A 17,141-nucleotide genomic window follows, 5' to 3' on the forward strand; every position below is an offset into this window, starting at 1 on the left:
ATGTTCAGTCAAGGTCTTGCTTTTATTGAGTTGCATGTGATTAAGGATGAGGAGTGAGCTTCCCAGGGTAATGTGGAGAGCGCTTTCACACAAAGTCAGGAACCCTGAGTCTTAACCTTGACTTTTATTTAGATTTCCTCAATGTTTGCTTCTAGTTAAGCATGGCTCTCTTCCACCTCCTTTGCCATTTGTTTTATTCCATTTTTCAATCTGTTCTGTCAGTGCCTGGCAGGCATGAAAGCATGAATGAAGAAGAAACAGTAGCAGCAGGAGATAAGTGGCACAATTTTTCTACTCACATCTTACATGCCCATTATATATATTGCTACTTGGTCTCTCTTTTTTACTGAGAGAAACCCAGTGCTTCGGGTCACCACTACCAATTAATCAGAACCAATTCAAGAGGTGAACCGGTGTGTACCTTTATGTTCCCAAGAAAAGAACAGGATGATCTATATGAATTTGGAGTTATGTACAAAGGGTAAAAATCCTCATAGGAGGATACCTCATAGGTAAAAATCCTATAGGAGGCCTATAGCAAAAGAGAACCAAGAAGGCCTAATAAATTTGAACATCTCAATTTATCCTCTAATGTAACTGGACAGCAGCTCCCTTATTAAAAATACCTAGTTTGGTCCTATTTTCTACATAGCCAAAGTGATTGACCCATTAGTTAACATGAAAGGTACTGAATATTGCCCACAGGTTCTATGAAATGTATTTGTATGATATTATGGGTCTGGAGGATTAATCCACTTCCAAGTGATGTGGATTAACTACTGATATTTTTACCTATATGAGAGGCAAATCTCAGAATATAAGTATTGGGTTGGCCAAAAATTTCGTTTGGGTTTTTCCGTAAGATGTTTTGGAAAAACCCGAACGAAATTTTTGGCCAACCCAATATACATGATTAAGTTAGCAGGCCAGGCCCCAGGCAAAATGTTAAAGCTTGTTGGATGGTCTGCCACCTCCCTCTTTTGTTCCTCATCTACTCAGAATATCTCAGGAGCTACTGATGCTCCAGGACCCCCTCTGCAGATCTTCCTCCCCTGCTCTAGGCTTATTTCTCTACACTATCCCCTTCCCAAGGATTTCCTTAGTGAACACATAATAATTACTCAGTACTGATAGGTAGCTTAATATGTTACCCTCCTGGGGAAAAATGACATAATTAGAACTAAAGGAACTCAACACATTGAGTCTTAAATGTGGAAATTTGGACACCAACAGCAGGCTGATGGGAGAGATCCCTTTGGGGCAGAGGGCTTCTGAAAGCCCCAGAATCACAGCACAGAGGTCACTCCTGAGAGGGGTGGTGCCCCTGGATGTGGGTGGAAATCACTGACTCAAGTGGTCTCTTTCGTTTCAGCATGGAAGGATCCTGCATTATAGCAATCCATTCATCCTCTTCCTATTCCTGTTGGCTTTCTCCGCTGCTACAATCATGCAGTGCTTCCTGCTCAGCACCTTCTTCTCCAGGGCCAGCCTGGCAGCAGCCTGTAGTGGTGTCATCTACTTCACCCTCTACCTGCCACACATTCTCTGCTTTGCTTGGCAGGACCGGATGACGGCCGACCTGAAGCTGGCTGTGGTAAGGGACCCTGGGCTTACACCTAGAATATGATGCATTCCAGCTGAGGGGTATGTAGCAGTCTGAGAGGACCGGCTCGCCCTTTGAGGGGATCCACTTTGCCTTTTGGCACAAAGGAGCACAAGGTTTGAAGGCACAGGTACAGAAGAGGGAGCATTCTTCACCCTGAGCGACCTAAGAGTTCCTCCTCACCAAATCTGCTTGATTAGTCTGCCCTGGGGAGTAATTGAAAACCAGTTCAGCTCATGGGTCCCTTTGTGTATCCATAAGAGGAGGACAACTGGGCCCATTTCACTCAGGTTTTTTTTCCTAACATTTGAGAAGATTCATAAGGGAGGGAGCTTGCCCCCTAACTATTCTGTCCAGAAAGATGTTTCCGTAAATTACAAGTTTTTGTTTGTCTCCAAAAGAATTTGAATCGGAGCAGCTCTACAGTGTCTTTGTCATGTTCTACCAGTGCACTCAGAGAGGGGTGCCGAAATGAGCCAGTCAGGCCCTCTTGCCAAGAGAGGTCTCTGGAAATTGACTCTGGATTGCCTGAGAGACCTCTTCACAATGCCCGAACAACACTGTCTTTTTCTCTAATTGTTTTCAAATGATCTTTTTACACCCTCTCATTAACCAGGCTAAATAGCTTCTAAGCCCTATAGGGTGAAAATTTCCTTGTCCTCCAGGATCTCCCTGTCCGTACTTCTTTGTACAATGCAGTTGAGAAAGGACTACCACCGGCTTCTCACTGGGGAAAATCTAAGTCAAACTTGTTCTCACGACTCAAGCTTATGTGGCTCTAGTGTTGCCAGGGCATCTGCCTTTTATTTCTCATGTTAAATAAGAATTAATTGCTGTCATTTATGGCACCCAATTTTCCAACATGATCACAAAGGGCAAGAAATCCTTATGATTCAGCCTGTAGGCAGAGCTGGGCTATCTTGGTATACTGCATAGACAGTTGGTACTTTGAAATCACAACTAGTTTCTTGTGTGTGGGTCTGCCAGGAAGCTATAGTTCTGGAAGCTCTGTGGACCAGGGCTGGGCTGAGATTTTTTTTAATGGTTTTTGTGAACATATAGCTAGAGAATCCCTTCCTTCTTCAGAGAGACACTCTGAACACCACCGTGGGTCCTTCAAACTAGAGGTAGGTCACCTAGCAGAGCAAGTGGGAATAACTCATCCCTCTGCATGTGCATATGTGCTTTCTGCCATGCCATGGACCACCTGTGGGGATGTGGCTGGGGAACTTCCTCTTCAGACTTCCTTCTGTATGCCACCTATGCAGTTACTTGGGCTCTCCAAGGAGAACCTAAGAAAATGATTGTCCCCAGTCTGGAGATGGGAAAAGGTGACAGTCAATGTAACCTGAGGGCTTTTTGGCTGACAGAGTTCAGGAGGTCATGAGACCATCCCCTGCCTAGCCCTCTAGCTTTCACTAGAACACTGATGACTTTATGGACACTTCTAATGGGATTCTCACAAAGCAGCTCAAGTAAGCTTCTTTGTTCTACCAAAAACTGTTAAGATCTTAAGAAAGAGGTAGGAAGAAGGGGGGAAAGTTAGGAAGATAAACATGAAGACCTTTGGTCCTTTGCTGTGTTATGCTCTGTGGTTTTGTCTTCTCCTGTACACTACTGTGTTCCGTTGGACAGGTGAGAGGTGGCCCAGTGAGTATCGGGTGGGGGTCCCTGAGGCCTGAAAGGTATTCCCAGAATTATATTCCTGTAGGAAGACTGCCTTACCCACTCCCTGGGGTGGTCTTACACCTGGATACAACATGGATCCTCTTTTGGCCCTCCTTCCTACCTTGTAGATTCTGTTGGGTTGGGTAAAAGACCCTCTGCTCATCTTTCATGCCCTTTTTGCCCCACTGCAGAGCCTGCTGTCTCCTGTGGCATTTGGGTTTGGTACTGAGTACCTGGCTCGCTTTGAAGAGCAAGGCCTGGGGCTACAGTGGAACAATATTGGGAATAGTCCCGTGGAAGGGGATGAATTCAGTTTTCTGATGTCCATGAAGATGATGCTTATTGATGCTGTTCTGTATGGCTTGCTTGCCTGGTATCTTGACCAGGTGTTTCCAGGTAAGTGTCCCCCTCCACAGGGTAAAGGTAATTAGGTTCTTCAGATCCCCAGCCTCCCCTTTTCATCTAGTTTAAATCTTATTCCAGTATCCCATGCTTTTGGATTGGAAGAATTAATATTGCTAAAATGGCCATACTTCCCAAAGCAATATACAGATTTAATGTGATCCCTATCAAATTACCCATGATATTTTTCACAGAACTAGAACAAATAATCCTAAAATTTATATGGAACCATAAAAGACTCAGAATTGCCAAAGCAATCCTGAGGAAAAAGAACAAAGCTGGAAGCATAACCCTCCCAGACTTCAGACAATACCACAAAGCTACAGTAATCAAAACAGCATGGTACTGGTGCAAAAACAGACATATGGATCAATGGAACAGAATAGAGAGCCCAGAAATAAAACCACATACTTACAGCCAAGTAATCTTTGACAAAGGAGGCAAGAATATACAATGGAGAAAAGACAGTCTCTTCAGCAAGTAGTTTTGGGAAAGCTGTAGAGCCACATGTAAATCAGTGGAGTTAGAACACACTCTCACACTATATACAAAAATAAACTCAAAATGACTTAAAGACTTAAATATAAGACATGATACCATAAAACTTCTAGAAAAGGATATAGGCAAAACATTCTCTGACATGATAAACCATAGCAATGTTTTCTTAGGTTAGTCTCCCAAGGCAAAAGAAATAAAAGCAAAAACAAACAAATGGGACCTAATCAAACTTATTAGCTTTTGCACAGCAAAGGAAACCATAAACAAAACAAAAAGACAACCTACAGACTGGGAGAAGATGTTTACAAACAATGCAACTGGCAAGGGATTAACTTCCAAACCATACAAACAGGTCGTACAACTCAGTAACAAGAAACCACAACCCAATCAAAAAATGGACAGAAGACCTAAATAGACGTTTATCCAAAGAAGACATACAGATGGCTAATAGGCACATGAAAATAGCTCAACATTGCTAATTATTAGAGAAATGAAAATCAAAACTGCAATGAGGTACCAGTGAGAATGGCCATCATAAACAGTCTATAAATAAAAATGCTGGAGAGGGTGTGGAGAAAAGAGAACCCTCCTACACTGTTGGTAGGAATGTAAATTTATATAGCCACTATGGAAAACAGTATGGAGGTTCCTTAAGAAACTAAAAATAAAGTTGCCATATAATCCAGCAATCCCATTCCTGGGCAGATATCTGGAGAAAAATATACTTTGAAAAGATACATGCACCCCAATATTCAAAGCAGCACTATTTACAGTAGCCAAGGCATGGAAGCAACCTACATTTCCATCAACAAATGAATGGATAAAGAAGATGTGGTACATATATACAGTGGAATAATACTCAGCCATAAAAAAGAAGAAAATAATGCCATTTGCAGTGACATGGATGGACCTAGAGATTGTCATACTGAGTGCAATAAGTCAGACAAAGACAAATATCATATGATATTGCTTATATGTGGAATCTTAAAAAAATGGTACAAATGAACTTATTTACAAAACAAAAATAGACTTACAGACATAGAAAACAAACTTATGATACCAGAAGTGATAACAGGGTGGGGTGGGGAGAGAGAAATTAGGAGTTTGAGGTTAACGTATACACAATACTATGTGTAAAATGGATAAACAACAAAGACTTACTGTATAGCACAGGGAAGTATATTCAGTATCTTATAATAACCTATAATGGAAAAGAATCTAAAAAAGTATATATATATATGTGTGTGTGTGTATGTATGTATGTACACACACATATATAGCTGAATCACTTTGCTGTTTACCAGAAACTAACTCAACATTCTATATCAACTATACTTCAGTTTTCAAAAAAATCTTATTCTTTCTAAGGTCTTTCAACTTGGACTCTCAGAACCCCCATTTGAAACTTAAGTCCAGGGACTAAAAATCCATCAGTGAATGCTGTTGGCTCGACTTTAGAAACAGATTTAGAATCTGATCCCTTGTCACCAACTCTATACAACCTTCCCAGTCCAAGCCTCCTTCTTCTGTCATCATCTCCTACCAGTCTGTTTTCCACACTGTGTTCAGAGAGATCCTTTCAGAATCTAGGTCAGATGGTGTCAACCCTCTGTTCAAATTCTTCAGAAGATGGCAGCGTAGGGAGATCCTGAACTCACCTCCCCTCATAGACAAGTGAATCTACAGCTACATATGGAACAATTTCCTCTTTAAAAAAAACCTAAAGTCTAGCTGAGTGATGGCTACACATCAGGCAAAGGAGAAGAAAAACACATCAAAGTGGGTAGGAGAGTCTAGGTCACAATCTCACCATAAGCTCCACTCTTGGCACAGTGACCCACAACCAGGAGGGATCTCAGAACCCAAAGCTTCTCCATGAGGAACAAAGTATTCAAACCCCACATCAGGCATCCCAACTTTTAAGACATGCACTTGAGATATGAGCCCCCAAAACTTCTAATTTTGAAAACCAACAGGGCTCACATCCCGAGACCCACAAGATGGTAGCAATCTAAGAAATGCCACTTAAAGGGCGTATGTGCTCAGACTCACCTGTCCAGGGCCCAGCTTAGAGGCAGCTGATTGAGTCCAGGCTTAAAGTGAAGGAGACTCACCTATTTATACTAAAGTGTTAGCCTGAGGGGCGGGCATCTAATTTAACACACACATCTGGTAGCCTGCTGGAACACTCTCTGTGGACAAAGCCTGGAGGGCACCATCTCTGTGCTCTCCCTTTGCTTGCTCCAGAGCACCAGTGTCTCCTGGACAGAAGCCTTTACACATATCTCATGCCCTGATTTTTGTGGCTGCCTCTAAGGAGATACCTCTTCATCTCCTGGCTCTGAAAGCTTGTGTTCCTGGTCACTTGGGACTGTAATAATTGGTGTCACCCAGAAAGGAGCTCATACCCCTATCTGGTGCCCTGGTTTTTGTGACTGCTGCCAGGGGACACCTTTATATCTCCTGACTCTGGTGGCCAGTGGGGCTTATGCTAGTGGATCCCACAGGACTGTAATCAATGAAGAAAGAGTTCTTAAACAGCTGTCACCACCAGGGCACAGTAAGAGGCAACAGACTCAGGAGCTAAGTCTTTCTGTGAAGAAGGCCTATTAGCTAATCCTCATGATTGTGGCCTAAGGGATAGGTTTCTAATTAAACATGCATCTCGGGGTTAACTGTAACCCTTTCCAGTCCTCGGAGTGTGGGCACTATCTTTGTGCTCTCCCTTTGCCATGCTCCAGAGTGTCAGTGTCTCCTGGAAGGGATCTTTACATGCATGTGGCACCTGATTTTTGCAGCTGACATCCAGAGGACATCCCTTGATTGCCTGACTCTGAGGCTGGAGTAGCTTGGGTTCTTGGGTTCCATGGACTGTGGCAATCAGGAGGATGGTTCTTGGCAAGCTACCACCCACAGGGCACTGCACAGACAGTGGACTGAGGAATACACACCAATCTTTCTGTGAGGGGCTGCTTTGCTTGTCCTGGATCTTTGGACTGAGGGGAAGGCTTCAGGTTTGGCACATATTTAGTGGCCTACAGAGCTGCTCTCAAGGAATGCAGGCTGTGGATGCCATCTTGGCACTCTCACACTGTTCTACTCCAGCTCACCAGTATCTCCCAGAAAGGAGTTTATGCACTTGTCTGGAGCCTGGATTTTTGTGATTGCCACCCAGGGGACACCTCCAGATCATCTGGCTCTGGTGACCAGTGAGACTTAAGTTTGTGGCTCCTTAGGACTGTATACATTTGAATACTTATAAAAGCTGCTGCCCAAGGGTCTGGCTTCCAGTCACCTGGCATCTAGGTGCTGCTGTCCTCCCCTTTGAGACACTGACAGGTCTTAGTACATCCTCAACTACCAGGAGCTATTAAAAATATAATAGTTTGCTTGGACAAACACAGAGGTTTGAGGGACAACTAGAGCTGGGGTAGGGCTGAACAAAAAGTTTCATCTCCTACATCAAGCCACTCCTTCAAGACAGGGAGAAGTGATTGTTTCATTTACTGTATAGAAGCCAACACAGAGAGTCAAGCAAAATGAAGAAACAGAGGGATATGTTACAAATGAAAGAACAAGATAAAACTTAAGAAAAAAAACCTTAATGAAATGGAGATAAATAATTTACATGATAGAAGTTCAAAGTAATGGTCATAAAGCTGCTCACCCAAACTGAGGAGGAATAGATGGACAAGGCAAGAACTTCAACGAAGAGATGGAAAATATAAGAAGGTACCAAATAGAAGTCACAGAGCTGAAGAATGCAATAACTAACTGAAAAATACTCTAGAGGGGCTCAACAAAAGACCAGATGAAGCAGAAGAAAGGATAAGTCAACTGAAAGACAAGGCAATGGAACTCACTCAATTGGAGTAGCAAAAGGAAAAAAGAATTTTAAAAATGTGAAGATAGCTTAAAGGACTTACAGGATAATATCAAACAGACCAACACTTACATTATAGGCCTCCCAGAAGGAGAAGAGAGAAAGGGACAGAAATCTTATTTGAAGAAATAATGGCTGAAAACTTCCCTAACTTGGGGAAGGAAATAGTCATTCAGATCCAGGAAGCCCAGAGAGTTCCAAAACAGATGAACCCAAAGAGACCCACACCAAGACACTTTATAATTAAAATGTCAAAGGCTAAAGACAAGGGGAGAATATTAAAAGGAGCAAGAGAAAATCAACTTGTCATGTACAAGGGAGCCCCTGTAGGACCATCAGCGGATTTTTCAGCACGAACTTTGCAGGCTAGAAGGGAGTAGCACAATATATTCAAAGTGCTATAAGAAAACAAAACAAAACAAAAAAACCTCCAGCCAAAAGTCCTCTCTGGCAAAGTTACTATTCAGACTTGAAGGAGAGAGAAAGCATTTTCCACAAGCAAAAGCTAAAGGAGTTCATCATCACTAAACTGGCCTTATAAGAAATGTTAAAGGGACTCCTTTAAGCTGAAAAGGAGGGGTGCTAATTAGTAACATGTGAAAGAATAAATATCACTGGAAAAGTAAATATATAGTAAAGGTAGTAGATTAACTACTTATACAACTAGTAGGAAGGTTAAAAGACAAAAGTAGTAAAAATAACTGATTACAATAATTTGTTAAGGGATACACAGAGGAAAAGATGTAAAATGTGACATCAAAAACATAAAATGTGGAGGGGAGGGTAAAAATGTTGAGCTTCAGAATGGGATCAACTTAAGTTGTTATCAACTTAAACTGTTGCAGGTATAAGTTTTTACATGTAAGCTTCATGGTAACTACAAAAATCTATAATGAGTCCATAAAAGAGAAAGAGAAATGAATCTAACTAAGCATACCACTGAAGAAAGTTCTCAAACCACAAAGAGAATAAAAGAAGAAGAAAGGAACAGAGAGGAGCTACAAAAAACAGCAAAAACAATTAACAGAATGGCAATAAGCACATTCCTATCAATAATTACTTTAAATGTAAATGACTAAATTCTTCAATCAAAAGACATAGAGTAACTGAATGGATAAAGAAAAACAACAACAAGACCCATTTATATGCTGCCTACAACAGACACAATTTAGATATAAAGACAAACAAAAACTGAAAATGAAGGGATGGGAAAAAATATTCCTTGGAAATGGAAACCCAAAGTAGCTATTCTTATATCAGACAAATAGACTTCAAAACAAAGACTGTAATAGGAGATGAAGGAAGGCATTACATCATGATAAAGGGGTCAATCCAACAAGAGGGTATAACATTTGTAAATATTTATGCACCCAACATAGAAGCACTAAATATGTAAAGCAAACATTAACAGACCTAAAAGGAGAAATAGACAGAAATATAATAGTAGTGGATTTTAATATCCCACTTACATCAATGGATAGACCATCCAGATGGAAAAGCAATAAAGAAACATTGGCCTTAAACAACATGTTAGACCAGATGGACTTAACAGATACTTACAGAACATTCCATCTAAAAGCAACAGAATAAACATTTTTCTGAAGAGTACATGGAACATTTCTGACATAGGTCGTATGTTAGGCCACAAAACAAGTCTTAAGTTTAAGAGGCTTTAAATCGTATTAAGCAGCTTTTCTGATCACAATGGTATGAAACTAGAAATTAATTATACAAAGAAAACTGGAAAATTAACAAACATATGAAGATTAAACAACATGCTAAAATAACCAATGGGTCAAAGAAGAAATCAGATTAATAAAAAAAATACCTTGTGACAAATAAAAAATGGAAATGTTACATACCAAAATTTATGGAATGCAGCAAAAGCAGTTCTAAGAGGGAAGTTCATAGCAATAAATGCCTACCTCAAGAAACAAGAAAAGTCTCAAATAGACAACCTAACTTTACACCTCAAGAAGCTAGAAAAAGAAGAAAAATAGAAGCCCAAAGTAGAAGGAAGGAAACAACAAAGATTAGAGCAGAAATAGATGAAATGACTAAAAAGACAATAGGAAAGAGCTGGTTCTTTGAAAGGATAAAATTGACAAAACTTTAGTTAAACTCACCAAGAAAAAAAGAAGACTCTTCCAGACACAATTTGCGAGGACAACGTTACCCTGACAGCAAAACCAAACACCACAAGAAAAGAAAACTACAGGCCAGTATCCCTGATGAACAAAGATGGAAAAATCCTCAATAAACATTAGAAAATCAGATTCAGTAATACATTAAAAGGATCATAACGCATGATCAAGTGGCATTTAATCCAGGGATACAAGAATGGTTCAATGTCCACATATCAATCAATGTGATAGACCACATTAACAAAACAAAACATAAAAATCATATGATCATCTCAATAGATGCAGAAAAAGCACTTGACAAAATTCAGCATCCATTTATGATAAAGTCTGTCAGCAAAGTGGGTACATAGAGAACATATCTCAACATAATAAAGGCCATGTATGACAGCCCCACAGCTAACATCATATTCAACAGTGAAAAGCTGAAAGCTTTTCCTCTAAGATCAAGAACAAGACAAGGATGCCCACTCGCCATTTCTATTCAGCATAGTATTGGAAGTCCTAGCCACAGCAATCAGACAAAAAAAGAAATAAAGGCATCCAAATTGGGAAGGAAGTACAACTGTAACATTTGTAGATGACATTATTTTATATGTAGAAAACCCTAAAGACTCCATCAAAGAAACTGTTAGAACTAATTTAAAAATTCAGTAAAATTGCAGAATACAAATTCCACGCACAAAAATCTCTTGCATTTCTTCACACTAATAATGAACTATTATGAATAACAAAAGGCATTCCTATTACTCAGGAAACTCCAATGGTTTTAGGAGCTCTGTGCCAGGAAATGAGGACAAAGACCAAGTATTATTTTGTATTCTACCACACACCTCAACATATCTTGTTTTGACCTTGGGCAGATGCTTCAAACTCAGTGTGCCTTAATTTCCTTATTGACAAGAATCGTAATACTACCTATCCCCTTGTGTTGTTTTGAAGATTAAATTATTTAGCACATAGAAAGCACTTACAGTTATGTCTGACACAGAAAGAGCATTCAACAAATGTTAGTGATTATCATCATTATTGTTATTATCTGGTAACTGTTGAAAAGGGGTATGCTTGGGACTTCACTGGTGGCACAGTGGTTAAGAATCTGCCTGCCAAAGCAAGGGACACGGGTTTGATCCCTGGTCCGGGAATATCCCACATGCCGCAGAGCAACTAAGCCCATGCGCCACAACTACGGAGCCTGCGCTCTAGAGCCCATGCTCTGCAGCAAGAGAAGCCACTGCAATGAGAAGCTTGCGCACCGCAACAAAGAGTAGCCCCTGCTCAGTACAACTAGAGGAAGCCCGCACGCAGCAACGAGACCCAACGCAGCCAAAGATAAATAAATAAATAAATTTATATTTTAAAAAATAACAATAAAATAGAATAAGAATATGTGAAAAAAAAAAGGGGGTATGCTTAGATTCTTTTTTCTTAGAAAACTAATGTCAGCCAAGATCATCAGTCTTAGTGTTGCCAGTTTCACCCCCAAAACATGACCTTTTGAATTAAAACATATTAGAAGTAGTCGTCTTGGAGGAAGCATGTGGATAGCCACGTAATGCTTATGAGCTATAAATATCTACAGTTACAATCTGAGGTTCGGGTAGATAAATTCTAGATCCTATACAACTGTGGTAAGGTGGAGCTACTTAGGCTTTTTCTCTTTATTCGCCTGTCTATTTTTAGGGGACTATGGAACCCCACTTCCTTGGTACTTCCTTCTACAAGAGTCTTATTGGCAAGGTGGTGAAGGTAAGTTATTTTTAATTTTTTAATAAAAAAAGTAAAATGTTTGAACTTAGCTCCTTTGGCCCTGCGTGGAATGTGTGTGCATTGTAGCGGTGGCTCTTACGTGAGGTGTGAGATTCCTGATTGGTTAGCTGTCTGCTGAGGGCTCTGCTCCTTGGTGTAGCATCACAGCCTCTGGGAGCCCATATTTTGTGAGTCACTGGGCCAGGGTGATGGCTGAGCATTGATAAACCCTTGAGTCCTGGTCGTGCCCAGTAGATTAAAGTACACTCTTAAAAGAAGGCCAGACCACTTCAGGGTGCAAATAAGTTTTGCAACTTCTCAGTTCAAAGCAAACAGATCCAGAGAATCATAGAGGAATCTTTACATTCATCTTCTGCTGCCTCCCCTCATCTGCTTTTTTATTCCTCTCTACTTTTTCAAATATAAATGAATTTATTTTCCCAAAGGAAGGGCCCATCTGGAGGCTGGGGCAGAGCTGTGATCTTCAAGGCAAATACTCCCAGATTCTCTTAGTATTGGTCTTTCCTCTGGTTGGGAAAGAGGGTTAAAAGGACATTTGCCCGGAGTGCATCCTAGATAAAATTTACCTTTCCTCCTGAATAGGATAGGAGGCCAAAGGAGAGTTCTAGAATTGGGGGGAAACCACAGACTCCTGTGAGGTATGAGGAGGCAGAGAAATTCCAGAGCTGAGAGCTGGGGACTCCCCTGGAGCTAGGAGTTTCTGGAAGCAAAGGAAATGCTTTCCAATCTGTTTGTTCCTCACCTACCTGCTCTTTACTTTGTACTATTGGGCCTGGGCCAGGATTTATCCTTTAAGCACTAAGATAGATGTTTGTTTTCTCTAGGCGATTAGCCTAGGACCTTTAAAAGTTTTGGGGTGGGGGGGTTGCCTTTTTTTTAATGGTTCGAACAAACAGCACTTCAACAGCTCAGTTTGTTTTTTCCATTATGTTGGCTTGTCTGTCTTTCTTGTCTATCTATAAACTTTTAAATTTCCACTGTAATAAAATTATAACCCATCATAAATGGGAATTTTCAACACAGAAGTCTGTTCCTGGAATGTTTCTAATTTCAATGAATATCAGGACTTGTGGGCATTTTTTCCCCTCTATAATCTCAGCAGATACGCTGCCTCTAAAAAAAAAAAAAGAAAAGAGAAATCTTAAGACAAATGTGCTCCTTCAAAAATGAGTCATGCTTTTGCCAACAGAAACCAAATGTTTTTCACCTGTCTCACAGGCTAGACTGAAATAGATTCCTAGATTTCTCTAAAATTAGAAAAGAGGTGAGGTTTTCCACTGAAACCCCTCCTTTCACAGATGAAGACATGGAACCCAAGAGATATCCAGTGTCTTACCCAGTTCCCATTGTTCACTTGGGACAAAATCTGGAACTGGGACATACATTTCCTGGCAAGGAACTCACTCCAGTGACTAGAAGAATATCTCCCCCTGCTATTTTATTATTACACATTAGTGCAGTATGATAGCTAGTAAAGAGATCAAAGGAACTGTGGGCAGTAGATTTAAAGTCCTTCAGAAAACAGAAGTACTGGAGGGGGCGGGTCCCTGACCACCAGGCCCATTACTTGCCACTCCACCACACAGCCTGCAAATCTCCAGGCAGCGGTGTGGACAGAGAGGCCCTGGTGGGCTGCAGCATTGAAAAGTCCACCCTGCTCATGTACGTGCCCTTGAGGCCAGAGCCTTTAGATGCTTGGCGACAATGGTTTCCTCCTGCCCCTGCTTTCTTCTCTGGCTGGCTTGCTTTTCTGCTTCTCTTCCGCTTTCAGGATGTCCTGATATCCTTTTAAACCAAATGCCAAGTTTACAAAAAGTGCCTCTTTGGGGGTGTGGGGGGAGGTAGGTGTATGTGTGAGTGTGAGAACGTTTGTGTGTTTACACCGCAATTCACAATTTGTGCAAGCCTGTACGTCAACCAGACTCAACTCTGGTATTAATCTCCAAATACATGAATGCCTATAAAAGTAGATTCCTCAGGTAAACGATGTCTCGGTCTGGCTGCCCATCATATCAGCTTGAATGGACTTTTACTCAAGGTTCATCATGACTTTGACATGTTTTGGATTGGAGTGAAAAATACTGTTAACGAGCTAAAGAAAATTAACCCATTTCAAAGTTAATTTTTTGTTAATTTTTTTTTTTTTAATCACAATATCTGACATTGTGGGCTCCTCCTGGCATTTTAAGAGGATGTGTGAAACTCCTGTTACAAAACCCCCTCTGGGCTCAGCGAAGGTTGCCAAATCAGCCAGCTGGGAGGCCCTTCCAGCCACTGCCGGAACTTCACAGTCCCGCAGGTCAGAGGTTGGCAAAGCCTTGCTCGGGGCTTGTCCTGGGAATGCCAACTTGGCCTTCTGAGGGAGCTGTGTTTTCCAGCTATGGTAGGAAACTCTGCTCCGCCTTCCTTTCCCCTCCTTTCCTGCCTTTCCTGATTCTCATGTCTCACCAGGAGAGTAACAGTGGCTTCTGGTTGGTGCAGGGTGTTCAACCAGAGAAGAAAGGGCCTTGGAAAAGACAGAACCCGTAACAGAGGAAATGGAGGACCCAGAACACCCAGAAGGAATAAATGGTAAAAACCTCAATAAAGAATGCAGAACAGAGGCAAGGAAAAGGCTCAGAACACTACACAGAGCCAGAGTAAAACACCTCGTGACTGGGGTGAAATGGAACCCAGGAAACTGACTGTCTCTGTTGACAAGGGTTAAACCTAATACCTTCTCAAGGGTCCAGCTGCACATGTGCGGAATGAATGGTCCAGCCAGACATGAACACATATTTCCTGGAGAAAGCAAATCCAAAGTATGTGGTGTGTTTGTGCCCTTGTTAGGCAAACCCCAAGTGAATTGCACAAATGTGCTGACTTCCGAGGATTTAGCAAGAACAATAACTTGGGTCACTAGGTCTTAAAGCGGATATGAGCTATAAGGAAAGACAAAAATAAATGCTCCTGTGCACAGGGGGAAAGAGTCTAAAGGAGCTGACTACATTTCATTCGTGGTTTACAAATCTAGAAGTCCATTCATTCAAGCCATCAAAAGCCTTTCCTGACCGTGGAAGTTACCTAATAATTCCTCAACCCATGGACTAAGTTTGCAAGTGTTCACCTGGCCTTTGCCTCCCTTACCTTCCCTCTTGAACCAGTTCTGTACTTCCCCCCGCACCATGTTCTCTATTCTTTAAGCATATGAATTTCTCTGTGGATACTAAATGCTCTTGCTATCCTCACCCTGGGTTTAGAGAGGCAGCATGGCCTCTGGACTTCACCTGATGTTGCATGAGAGGGTCCAGCCTCCATGCCTCTGGTCCATCCCAGGTGCCATTTCGCAAAGCTGAGGTCAGAGACCTGTGGCTCCTGTGGTTTCCAGTCAGCAGAACTTGTGGGAAGACCCTTCTCCCAGAGTGTAATTCCAAGACCAAAATCAGGGGGTTGGGGGCTGGTCCCACCTCAGTTTTAGGCGAGACCAGGAGGCACAGAGAAAAGAAGCAACGGGATTTTTTTTTTTTTTTTTTTTTTTTTTGGCAGGGGAATAAGTGCTCAGAGCTACAATATTAAGATGACAAATTAAGTGACACTGTATAGAGTGAACTAAAGCAGGGAGAGACTGGAGGATAGGCAGAAGTGAACACCAAGTGGACCTCACACCGTAGGGGGGTGTGGAAGTCGAAAAGTGGAGGGACAGAGTTAGAGGGAAAGGAGTGAAGAAGAGTGGACTGTCCCACCCTAACTGGAGAAACTCTGGAGTTCTGAGGAGCAGGAATTCAGTTTCAGTCAGAGTTGGCTCAAAGATGTGAGCCAAGGTGACCAGGAGAACGGCAGCTCCAAGAATGAACATAGGACAGTCTGAAGGAAAATGTTGTTTGGGGAAGAAAATGAGGAGCCTGAGCTGTTACAAGAAATCCATGAGGAAATGCCCAGCAGACTATCCGAAATGAGGACCTGGGATTGAAGGCTGAGCTTAGGGCTAACTCTCCATACAGACAGTGCGTGCAGTCTGGGTTTGAATCCCAGCTCTGCCACTCATAAGCCACGTGACCTTGATTGGACTCTTGATGTCTCTTGTGTCTTAGGTGTCCTCAGTAATAGAAATGGGCACAGCAATATTTATTCCCCTAGGGCTGTAGTAAGGGTGAAATGAGGAAATCCATGTAAGGCACTTGAAATAATGCCTGGCACAGAGTAACCTTTCAATAAATGTTGGCCACTATTATTACCATTATTACTCTGTAGTCATCCTTACAAAGGTCATAGCTAAAGCCATGGGGGCAGAAGACAATAGTCTGAAGAAAGAACCTTGGGAAATGTGTACACTAAGGCATTGTTACATCATGTTCATTTTTTCCAACAAGACTGCTTCTTTGAACGTGAGCTCCCAGGCTTGGTTCCCGGGGTGTGTGTGAAGAATCTGGTAAAGATTTTTGAGCACCATGGCAGGCCAGCTGTGGACCGTCTTAACATTACCTTCTATGAAAGCCAGATCACCGCGTTTCTCGGTCACAATGGAGCAGGGAAAACCACGACCTTGTGAGTCTCTAGTCATTTTCTGGCTCTCTTCTTCCTCTTTTAGCTTCAGTCTATTCTTGCCCATTGAGTTTTAGTGACAAAAATGTGCCAGTATTTGTGTCCCAGGAAGGTGTTAAGTACAATGCAGTTTTCAAAGCTTATTCTCATATATTGTTTTATTTGATCCTCACGTGAAATTGGAGACAGAGGTGGAGTAGTAAGTTTATTGCCCCCTTTGTGCCAGGGAAGTGGACATCCAGAGAGCTGAAGTGACTTTCCCAAGGTCACCAAGTTGTAATGGTTCCCTGGGGGCAAGAGCCAGGTCCTCCCAAAATTGTCTCTTGTCTTTGATGCTGCGAGCCGGCCTCCCTACCCCCAGCCTCCCCAGCGTTGCCGTCATGATGGTGGTGATAAAGTCGTGGCCACCACCATCACATGCCTTCTGTCTGTAGAGCGCTATTTACTTTCAGAGAGCATCCCTTTTCCTACCTATGAGGGTTGGTGGTAGTTCTGGAGAAAGTTAAAAGGGGCTGTGGGGTAACTGCCTGGCAACTGAAAACTAAGTTCAGGGAAGATGAAGGCTCTGCATGGACTCCTCAGGTCAGGAAGCTCTCCTCACTTTTCTAAGGGCCCTGAGTGTCATCTGCTGCGAAGGAAAACAGGGCCAGCTAAG

General features: G+C 42.0%; 1 protein-coding gene across 1 annotated transcript in view; it reads left to right on the forward strand.

The window, feature by feature from the left end:
• ABCA4 (ATP binding cassette subfamily A member 4) overlaps positions 1–17,141 on the forward strand; it is a gene marked incomplete at both ends in the record, with an annotated part of 141,703 nt that overhangs the window by 75,171 nt on the left and 49,391 nt on the right. The window contains 5 exons of the mRNA XM_082859008.1: positions 1,373–1,594; positions 3,463–3,667; positions 11,879–11,944; positions 14,447–14,536; positions 16,315–16,489. Of these exons, the coding sequence (XP_082715134.1) occupies positions 1,373–1,594; positions 3,463–3,667; positions 11,879–11,944; positions 14,447–14,536; positions 16,315–16,489 (758 nt within the window). The remainder of the gene's footprint in view (positions 1–1,372; positions 1,595–3,462; positions 3,668–11,878; positions 11,945–14,446; positions 14,537–16,314; positions 16,490–17,141) is intronic.

The sequence above is a fragment of the Leucopleurus acutus genome (genome assembly GCF_964270905.1).
Source record: "Leucopleurus acutus genome assembly, chromosome: 2".
Taxonomy (NCBI): domain Eukaryota; kingdom Metazoa; phylum Chordata; class Mammalia; order Artiodactyla; family Delphinidae; genus Leucopleurus; species Leucopleurus acutus.